Consider the following 10,961-nt stretch of genomic DNA (forward strand, 5'->3'; position numbering starts at 1 on the left):
GGTGCACTGCGACTAAAATAGGAGGTGGCTGAACCTACCCATTAACCGTTCTCTACTGTAATTCTGTCAACACGCAAACATCAAACTGTGCAGAATAAAATCCAACTGTCCTACGTGCACTCTTTAACACACATGTACACACACACACACACACACACACACACATGTACACACACACACACACACACACACACATGTACACACACACACACACACACACACACACACACACACACACACACACACACACACACACACACACACACACACACAGAGGACAGCCCGGATCTCCTCATGCCGTCACCAGGAGGGGGCGGGGTGCTGGTGTAAGTGGAAGAAGGTCCACAGAGGAGCCGGGCATGTTCAAACATATCCAGGCGGACCAGCCTACCAGCCTCCACTGCATGTTGACATTGCGCACGGATTGACATACACAAACTCAATCACAGCGTGTGGGCTGACAGTGACATAGATCAAAACTCTTTTTTTTACGAAGAGACATCCGATGGCTTCACAGTAACGCAAAATATGCGTATTGGATGGTTAAATACTTGCTGAAGACTTCTAAGTTTCAACTCTGTCTGGAGAATCCTGGTTCAGCGTGGCCATGTCTCTCCCGGCCAAAGTGATGAGAGACGGGCTGCTGGAGAAGCGCAGCAGCGGGCTCCTCCAGCTGTGGAAGAAGAAGCGCTGCGTGCTCACAGAGGAAGGGTTGCGCCTGCACAACTGCAAAAGCTCCGGAGGTGGTGGTGATGCTCCAGGCTCAGCGTGGAGCTCCAAAGCCAAAGAGCTCCGATTTGAGCGCATGGCCACCGTGGACTGCGTGGAGTACAAGCGAGGGCTGGTGTACTTCACCGTGGTCATGGTTACAGGGAAGGAGATTGACTTTCGGTGTCGGCAGGAAGGGACGGCTTGGAACGCGGAGATCGCTTTGGCACTGGTGCGTTACAAGAACCTGCAGGCCGTGCAGACAGGGAGGAACAGGCACCTGTCCTCAACACACCTGGGGAGCACTGGAGAGGATGAGGAGCTGTGACATGGTAAGCCTGAAAAAAAAATGTCAAGGGCTGTTATCAAAATGTAGCAAGTATGTTCTGTATATTATAATTACATGTTTAAACTGAAAATGCTTATTTTTGTGTAGGGACACCACACTTCCTCTATGTCTGTAACATCCAATAGCCACCTCTAGAATCAAAGTTGAGTCACTTACAGAGAAACACAAATCATAGTTTCACATTAACACCCTTAGGGTCAGGTTAAAAAAATGTGCTTCTTATCCATCAAAGACATAAAAGTCTCTAAAGGGTGCAGCTGCCACCTTCAGTGATAATCTCCCCTCCAGTAGGGTTGATGGGGTGCTAATAGTAACACGCTGGTGCACTGATTGGATGGAATGAAAACATCCAGACTCTTGGGGCTAAGGTGGCATAACTGGGATCAACTCACAACCTAAAGAGAAGTGTGTTTGAAGTTAAGTTATTTAAAAAAAAAAAAACACTTTAGCATTTGGATGGTCCACTATTGAGTCAAAGTCACATTAGCTTTCTTACTACACAGCAACACAGACATTTTAGGACACAAATGCACTCTTACTGCAGGACATAATTACGATGCAATTTGAGCCTCCAAAATAACATCTGCCCACCTCTCCCTCACAAGGCAGCCAAGTATTTTTAAATACACGTGGCGCGCACACTTACAAACACAGCCCACTCTTATGCCTTTAACTAACAGGAAGACAATTGGACATTTTGAGTTACCACAGCAAGCAACCTATTCGTCCTCCCGCTTTTAGGACAGAATGAGTAGCAGCACATGACATGACACCAGTTTTATTTACTGCAAGTGGTCAGTGAAATCTCAAATGTTCTTGAACTGAGTGTGTAAGTCTGAACTATGAGCTCACACTCCAGGAATCCACAACCAAGCTTCCTTAAGAGAGCTGCAGAAGTCAAGTGCCCAAATTAACTTAGTCGCTGTGGTAACAGTAATATAACTCACTACAAGTGCACTTAACAGGAGCTCATCAGCTGCCACAGTGTCAACTATGTAAAGTAACAATGGAGTATTTAAACTCTTTTTTTTTTTTGCTTTCTTCAGCCTTCCTTCTTTCTTGGGACTGAACTAATTGGAGCAGAGAGAAGAGAGGACACCAAGGCTATCTGCAAAGCATGGTGGGACCAAACAGCCCTCAGCGATTATGGATTACATGACAGAGAACAAGAGTTACAAAGATGCTTCTCCTCCTTCTTACATGAACATATTCACGCTGTCATATAGAGCATAGGAATATGATAAACTGTCAGCATGGATGGCATGGTTTTTGCTGTCAGAATGACCTCATTGATTGAGGTCGCCCTCAAGAGAAAATGATGGTGATATTGGGATAGAAATCGAGGACACTGTTTTCCCTTTGTGCCTTTACGCTTTAAAAGTAGACTCTACTTTGGACATCATTTCCAAGCTTCTTCTGACACCGATGAATCTAGAGTCACCTTTTCTAGTCTTGCTTTTTATGAACACACATTGATGTTTGACTAGCTTTAAAAAAGTTTTGTTAAATGCTTAACAGATCTGCATGTTTTTCCAAAGCTTAAAATGAAGTATTTTGATCATATCAATTGCACATTGTGTTACATATATGCTGAAACCATGTACAGTATTACAACCTTGAAATATTAAATACATTTTTGTCTTTAATCCTGAGGTGTTGAGATTTAACTCAAGCATATCCTGGATCAGTATCTTACATCTCTTAGAACAAAACAGTCAGCTGTGATTAATTTCAGGTGCAGACCATTAATTGCTAAGCTCATCTGTTTCCAGTTGTGGCATAACCTTGCTGTTACAGCCTCTGGAAAACACAAACACACACACTGTGGCATTGCTCTCTTGCTCTTGCGTGAATGCTGAAGTCAGGACGCCTTTTGTTTCGGAGGACTAATGAGAAGCACAGTGAGCCTGAGGCATGTGCTCACAAACATCCACCCACACATTCACCTACAGAGGTTTACGTGCACACACAAACCAGCGCGAAACTCAGCGAGGCCTCAGCATCAGGAGACTCTCGTTAGCAAGGGCAGGCTTATATTGTTCATTCAAGCATCTTTAGTGTGGGTGTGTGTGTGTCAAGAATATGGCAGTCTGTGTGTGTATGGGCCTCTGCTCAGGTCAAGAATAAAGGCTTGATTGTGTAGCCATGTCTCTCATTACTGTGGAAAACCCCAAAACTAGCCACACCGCATGAGTCAGCTAAAGGCCAGGAGGACTGCAAAGAGAGGAGACACCCACTGATGGATGGCTGCTGGACAAAAACAGCTTGAGCGGTTTGGTCTGTGGGCAGGTGTAGATATACAGAAGACTGTGTGAAGGGTGTGTAAAGTTTTTTCACTCAGTGGTGGTTTTGTGCATTACATCTTTAAATGTCAGACCGTTCAGAGAGTGTGTGCTGACACTACTCAGAGGAATGCCCTCTTTAAACATCACAACCTCTGTCCTGAGTATCTGGTTTTCTCATTAGATAAACACACACACATTTATCTGCATTATATAAACTGAATCCTAGGCTTAAGGCTAATGTTTGCCTTATGGTGAGGTTGATGTTAAGACGAATAAGTCAGTCATCAGATACGGGATTCAGTGCCTTTACAAAAGGAAGGCATATGTGTACATACTTCTCTGGAACGGTCTGAGGATTAAAGGTCAGATTGTTTTACAAGGCACATTTTTCTTGTGATGTTACAAATGGCTGTAAAGGAGCTGCTGTTTGCTGTGTGCATGATTGACCACTAGAGGTCTGTCTCACTTAAGCTGAGAGATAAGAATGTATCTTTGTTGACTGTGTTTGTGTATATGGGGTTTGCAAATCAAAGATTTTGCCAAGCAAGTGTCCTGGAATGCAGACCCAAAGTTACCTTAACCCTCCTGTTATGTTCGTTTCTTAGGGACAACAATAATGTTCCTGGATCAACTTGACCCGGGGCATATTTGATAATTCCAGTGTCAGAACCCCCAAAAAATCCCAATAAGCATTTTTTAAAAATCTCATTCTTAACTCCATTACTAACCGTTTAGATCAACATTTAGTGCATTGGTGTTCTTTAATTCTCACAGATCATAGTTCAATTAGGATAATTCACTTATTTTTTAAATGAAAATTCAAGTTAAAACTTTTTTATCTACATTTGAAAGTGATTTGGGTGAAAGATGTAACACAGTTGCAAAGAAACATTTAGAATTTGACACTTCTGACCCCTTTTAGCCTCCACTTTGACTGCAGGGTCAAATTGACCCCCAGTATCTATGTAATATAAGCATGCAGGGGGGTTTGCAAATGTATGAAATGAACCATTTTCATTTTATATGCTGTTCACGCTAATTAAGCCAACTTTAAAATGGTCCAATTTGACCCGCATCATAACAGGAGGGTTAATAGTGCAATCTGTCTGTGTATCTAATATTTTTTTGTCTTTAGTGCATGTGTGTCCATATTCCCCTTGTAGATCTCATATTGCCGTGAAATATATCATACTCTGTTATTTTTCTATATGGTTCAATGAACTTTAGGTGTTGACCTGTGAACATTCCATTCACTCACCATGCATTTTGTGTTTCCTTTAGCTCTAATATTAAGGGACTGCAGCTGAAAAAGCCTATGAGGGAGAAATGGAGGGTAAAAGACCAACAATTTTGAAATAGATTCTGAGAACAAACCAATCAGAGGAGATAATTATTCAGGGAACATAGTGTGGTCATTACTTTAATGGAGTCATACCATTGCAAATTGTACCAGTACACATGATGGTTCATTTATAGTAGTGGCCAAAATACCATGTCATGTCAAACTGTAACACTAGTTTCTATCTGCATAAGTTTAAAAGAACAAAGGGTGTGTTAAAAGGGTATTAAAATAAAATATTAAATCTTTTAAGTTTTGGTGAGAGGTTTACCCTATCCTTTTCACTGGGTTACAAATGCTGCGATAGAGTTTCATTTTTTGTCAAAAAGTCTGTCTTTGATGTTTGTTTAAAGGATGAAAATCCCAGGGCCCACCCTGCACGTGTGCCCCACATATTGATGTGATTAGACTTGGGTAATCAAATCTAAGAATCAACAGTCATTCCAGCAGCTCTGAGGCTGTTTAGAAATCCCTTGAGTTGAATGCTAATGTTAGTTGCTAACATGCCGACATGACAGTGGAGCAACATTTATGTCCATGTTTATGGGGTCCCTGAGGTTTGCTATGTTAGCAATCTTAGTTATGCTTGATAGCGTGATGTTTGCTAATGAGCACTTGAGAAAGCAAACAGTGGATGCTGAAAGGCGGCCCCAAGTCGTCTGAGTTAGCTCTACTTAGATACAGTGTTTAGTGTGGACAGGTTATTGTCAGTCATCAGGACTCGTCAAATAGGAACCATGAATTAAAAACAAGCAGCAACCTACGGTCTAAAAATATGAGTCCAATGTGGAAGTGCAAAAAACTGCAGTTCATCGAGGATCCACTTGAGACTGGCTCCGGAAGTACTGGAAAACCACATACACACCAATTCAAAAAAGCCGATCTTTACAGCAGAAATAAACATGTTTACAGCCTGGTACAAAAGACAAGTGTAGTCTGGATAGCTCATTTCTTGATCGGCACACACTGTGAGGGGGGTGAATTTCTTTCTAAAGCGGCAATTTCGAAGATATTGAGATTACGAGTTTTCCAATGAGAGGCACAGCTGACTTGATTGACAGCTGGGAACACTGTAGCTGTTGGCTAGGAGGCTCAAAGCCCGCCGCTTTATTTCACAATCGCTCGACAGCAGCAGTATGGCTGCCGCCGATTGGCCTCAAAACTGCGCTTCTGAAACAGATGGGTGGGTTGGCCATTTTTTAAAGCCAAGGTATATAGAAATGTAGTGTTAGTCAAGAAAGATTAACTTGTGGATTAATTCTATTCTGAAATTTTTTTTTTAAAAAGTCTTCGCATTCCATCATGCTACAGATCCACCTTATCTACAGGGGTTGTTGTTACATTTCAGTCTGGACCTACAGACTTATGCTACCATCCCCAAGCTACGCCTCTAGTGTGGCTAATGATACTATACAACAACAAAGATGTGCACATTTTCACGCCCACTTACCTGTGGTCCTTGAGCTAAAATATTCCAAAGAAATACCCTTACATCTCTTTTTTTTTTTAATTCCAGTCCCCTCCCCAGTCTATCTTTAACCAGTGTCAGCATTAAACTTTCTGCCTGTACTTTATCACATACGTTGTGTTCATCTTCCTGTCATGTGAGGCTTGGGCCCCCGGCTCTAACGCCTGGTTATAATGAATCTTCTGCTAGACAAATGGATGGAGCAAGATTAGGCAGTAAGAGAGATGGGGTTTACTAATAATAGCTTCCACTAACAAAAGAGAAAGAGGGAGCCAGACAATGACGGGGGCGCGGTGGTTAAATAGGGGGACACCAAATTGTTGGGCTTGTCTCTGATCTGTCCATCCTGCCTCCGCTGCTGTCTCATCTCTCTGCCTCTCTCCTGCTTCTGACACTGGTAAGGCTCCTTGGTGTGGTCTGTAAAGTTATTCAGGTGTGATGTTAGGCATATTTCTCCCTTTTTTAAACAGACTGTAACTGAATAGAGAATAGTTTAATTGACGTCATTTTCTTTTCTTTCTTTTTTTTTACCACATTTTTGTCCAAAACTGGTATAATAGACTCTGGATTACATGGGTTTTACGATGTTTACTTTTGAGAGCTGTAGGAGAACTGCTGATTCATGTTTCAAATGAGTAAAATTATACTTGAACAAACTTATGGTGAGCTATTAAGTGTTTCAATATGACTTTGATGATTTTAACTGTTCTGTGGGCTGCAGCTAAACCAAAGAAACACAATTAAATAATTAAAATAAGTTTTCAAATTAGAGGCTGACACAAACTTTCCAAAACACTTTTGGCTTTTTTCTCTTTTCTCTGACTGCCAAGTTGGCTGCACCACAGAGGTTCATAAGCATCCATGAGTTACTGATGGTAAATCTCTGATCCCGCCTGGGCATCCCAGAGCACAATCAGCCCCCACAGCTGTCTATCAGATGTCCCCTGGTCTATTTGGGGAGATAGGCCACTCTAAATTCCTCTCCCCAAGATAATCCTAGGGAGAAAGATGGGGACCAGAGACGGGAGAGATGGATGAAGGATGGCTATCAAGCAGGAATTTTCCTAATCCACCACAGCAGCTCGTAACTCCATAATACTGGGAGGTTTTATGTGGCGTCACTGTTAACTTGCAGTAGATAGTAAAATGGGAGAGGGATATGAAGAGAGAAAGGGTGAGAGGAGGTGAGAGAGAAGGTGTAAAAATGCTGAAAAATGTTTGGTGATTTGTTTAAGGGTAGAAGGAAAAGAGGCTGAGTGACAGAACGAGTGGTGCTAATGTGATGACAAAAGTCAAAACAATACTGAAGTAGAGAGATGATATTCAAACATCAACTTAAAGCTATTCACTCTGACACACCGTGTCATTTCAATTTCAATTTTTCTAGAACAGCTCTCTTTGAAAAGTCCTGATAATGCAGCGTTTAGCTATGTTATGCATAACAAGAAGATTACATGCTTCCATAAAGCATGACAATTGAGTGTCAATAAAGTGTTGACAAGCAGGAGGATAGAGGTCCATGTGTAGAGTTAGGTGTCATTTAGCTGCCGACAGCCTTAACATATTGACATGGATTTCAAATGTGGAAAGAGCACTAATGAAGAAGCATGGCAATGTCCAGCTCTGCTGAAAGATCAACAACTGTGTGTTTCTAATCTCATCTCTCTCACCTGCAGTGAGATCTAATCAGCAGGATGCCTGAGCATATGTGAGTGTTCTTATTATAGACCATAATTGTTCTTAAATATACACGATTAAACCAATATCTCTGAGATTTGTGTCTGAATTACTCATGGTCTTTCATTTCCTGTTCTTTAAATCCTGTCCTTTTTTCTTTTACAGACAAGAGGTAAGAACATTTTAGACACTGAACATTCAGAGAGTATACCTTAACATAATAATTATGCCAATCACATTAAACTATTTAAACAACAAGTAAAGAAATAACACAATGGTTTTGTTTAATGCCCTGAATAATGTTCTTCCTCTAGAGGAAACCAAAGATCTCAGCTTCAAGGAAGCTGATGCTCAAGGTAAGATATCATGGACCTAATCTTTTATGTTGTAATACAATGTTTGACCACAAGGGGACAGAAGAGGCCATACTCAGTAACTACTGAAATGTGAAATATTGCTTTGGCACAATAGTGAAACTATTTATGTTAAGAGAAAAACACTTAAACTTAATGTGCTGCTTCACTTTTCTCACTCAATGTCAGAACATCCTGTCTTACATAATGACTTGTACATGACTATTTTTAACAGAGTCTGATGGTGGCAAAGGCCAAGGAGGAATTGGAACAGGAGATGCTGGTTAAAGAGGAGGAGAAAGATAAGTATCTGTCAGAGAGATCTCCTGCTCTACAAACCAGCGGCCTCAGTCTTGCACAGCTTCAGGTAACTCACCCTCAAAATCGCCCACATTTTTCCATTCTTTGTTTTTTTTCCTCTGACTTCTCAGTAATTTATAGCCAATTAACCCATATTTCATTATAAAAAAAAGCAATAAACCTCCATATATTTATTTAGAATTTGCCAATTTTGTTAAATTGAAGTAATTTGGGGTACCTGAGCTCTTTTTTATACACTTATTCTACATGTAATGCATGAAAAATGAAAACTTTTGGGGTACAATTCTCTTGAAATGACTTACCACAAGTCAAAAAGTGTGCAGTCAAAATCATTTCTTCCATTAATAAACTACACCTTTTTCCCTCTGAAATGTGTTGCATGTGTGTGTTTATATCCAGGACCTCTGCAGAGAGCTTCACGCAAAGGTAGATGTGGTGGATGAGGAGCGATATGACATTGAAGCCAAAGTCATGTTAAACACACGTGAGGTAAAAAAGTATTTCTGGTCCAACATGCTGCCCTTTAAATTCAAACATCCTTATCTATTAAATATACAGCAGAACCCATTTAGACTCCGTATCCCTGTTCCAGATAAAAGACCTGAACATCAAGGTGTTGGACCTCAGGGGCAAATTCAAGAGGCCTAGTCTTCGACGAGTTCGTGTGTCTGCTGACGCCATCCTCCGCTCTCTGCTGGGCTCTAAGCACAAAGTCTCTATGGACCTCCGGGCCAACCTCAAATCTGTCAAGAAGGAAGACACTGAGAAGGTGTGTGCAAGAGAGAGAAAACGTAATCTTATTCAACAAACACACAAACTAACACAATCAAACCGGCCTACAGTAGCTGTGTAGTTTTAGTAAGGGAAGCGTGTCAACTTGCTTACATAAAGTTTCAGCTACAGCATGATGTCAGCGCTAACAGTGCTATGGGACACCTGAAAAGTGTGTTCATGTGTGTGTGTGAAGGGTGTGTTTGAGATACTGGGCAGTACAGTGTGGCTACTGAGTGTGTGTGTATATAAGAAGAGGTATGGCACACGAGACAATGATCCCATTGTACACAGAAGAGAAGCTTTTGTAGCCGCTTCTGCTCACTGGTCAGTGTGTGTGTGTGTGTGTGTGTGTGTGTGAGTGTGTTAGTGTGTGAGCAGATTAGCAGGTGCTGGTGTGTATCTGCATGTGAGCTTGCAAGGATCCCTGTGTCTGTGAGAGTATTAGGTGCTTGAAACCAGTTATACCAGTGCAGTCATACAGTATTGTCACAGGGGATTCCCAGGTGAAAACACAGGCCTTAGAGGATTAGACTATAATGAGAAGAGGATGTTTTTTCTCTCCAACCTGCTCTACTTCACAGTCTTATTACAAAGGCTGTTCTCACTTCTTCATACCATCTCTTACACCGTTGTCTATTGTGTCTTTGCAGAAGAGGCCAGTGGAAGACAGTGACTGGAGGAAGAACGTGGAGGCCATGTCAGGGATGGAGGGGAGGAAGAAGATGTTTGATGCCGCTAAGGGTTCTGCCCAGTGAAGAAGATGTCATGTGAGCAACATCACACTTCCTGCATCTGGATCTGTTTTATTATCCTACAGTCTATTGTAGCTCCTGAATGTCAGTCCAATGCTTACACTCTTTTGTATGCTCCTTTCATGGAGGTGAAAATATGTTACCATAAGCCTGAAAGTTGTCTTTTAAACAACTAAATAAATGTACGATGTGCAATTATTTGTATTTTCATTATAACTCATTTACAGACCATTGAGAATTACAGCAATGTCAAATTATGCAGCCTTTATTTTCAAACAACTAATGTGGATATAATTGTTATTTTTAATAAATAATGACTTAGCCATATCTAGGGGAAGCTTTTATATTTGTGCTTGACAAAAAACTGTCAACATTACCTGTGGTTTTGTGAACTGAATGGATTTACATTTACATTAAAACTGTAATAACAATAACACATCATGGGACTAATTTCTTGTACAGATTTGTGTTAAATCAGATAAGTCAAGTCAAGTCAACTTTATTCATACAGCACATTTAAAAACAACCAGTGTTGCCCAAAGTGCTTTACAAAGTAAAAAAGTAAAAAGTTGCACTACATATCAGGATATTTATGTCCTCCTCACGAGGAGAAAGCCAAAGAGAAGAGATGGGTCTTCAACAAAGATTTACAACATTCAACAGTGGGTGCCGATCGTAAATGGAGTGGCAAGCCATTCCAGAGCTTGGGGGCCCCTGCTGGGTTGTGAATATAAAGAATATCGGCCAAGTAGGATGGTGCCAATCCATTTAGGGCCTTGTATGCTAAAAGTACAACTTTAAAATCAATCCTGTGATTGACTGGGAGCCAGTGGAGAGCACGCAGCACAGGTGTGATGTGCTCCCTCTTTTTCCTGTCAGTCAGGAGGTGAGCAGCAGTGTTTTGAGCAAGCTGCAGGCGCTGAATAGACAACACA

General features: G+C 41.3%; 2 protein-coding genes across 2 annotated transcripts; both read left to right on the top strand.

The window, feature by feature from the left end:
- Positions 1 to 327: 327 nt before the first annotated feature.
- Positions 328 to 2,703, top strand: phlda3 (pleckstrin homology-like domain, family A, member 3). Its single transcript, XM_034696055.1, has 2 exons — positions 328 to 1,040; positions 2,104 to 2,703. The coding sequence occupies exon 1, from the start codon at positions 608 to 610 to the stop codon at positions 1,034 to 1,036; it is 429 nt and encodes a 142-aa protein (XP_034551946.1). The 5' UTR covers positions 328 to 607; the 3' UTR covers positions 1,037 to 1,040; positions 2,104 to 2,703.
- Positions 2,704 to 7,807: 5,104 nt separating this feature from the next.
- On the top strand, positions 7,808 to 10,548 carry tnni1a (troponin I type 1a (skeletal, slow)). Its single transcript, XM_034696188.1, has 7 exons — positions 7,808 to 7,857; positions 7,992 to 7,998; positions 8,141 to 8,182; positions 8,415 to 8,546; positions 8,900 to 8,989; positions 9,093 to 9,269; positions 9,925 to 10,548. Exons 1-7 carry the CDS (start codon positions 7,844 to 7,846, stop codon positions 10,027 to 10,029), a joined length of 567 nt encoding a protein of 188 aa, XP_034552079.1. The 5' UTR covers positions 7,808 to 7,843; the 3' UTR covers positions 10,030 to 10,548.
- The last annotated feature ends 413 nt before the right edge of the window (positions 10,549 to 10,961 follow it).

This window comes from Notolabrus celidotus, chromosome 11, assembly GCF_009762535.1.
Source record: "Notolabrus celidotus isolate fNotCel1 chromosome 11, fNotCel1.pri, whole genome shotgun sequence".
Lineage (NCBI taxonomy): Eukaryota > Metazoa > Chordata > Actinopteri > Labriformes > Labridae > Notolabrus > Notolabrus celidotus.

What these genes read in the sequence shown, in the direction of transcription:
- phlda3 (XM_034696055.1), top strand. Translation starts at nt 608, where the DNA reads ATGTCTCTCCCGGCCAAAGTGATGAGAGACGGGCTGCTGGAGAAGCGC.
- tnni1a (XM_034696188.1), top strand. An exon ending in CAAGGAAGCTGATGCTCAAG is followed by an intron (nt 8,183 to 8,414) that starts GTAAGATATCAT and finishes TATTTTTAACAG; the next exon opens with AGTCTGATGGTGGCAAAGGC. An exon ending in TCAGTCTTGCACAGCTTCAG is followed by an intron (nt 8,547 to 8,899) that starts GTAACTCACCCT and finishes GTTTATATCCAG; the next exon opens with GACCTCTGCAGAGAGCTTCA.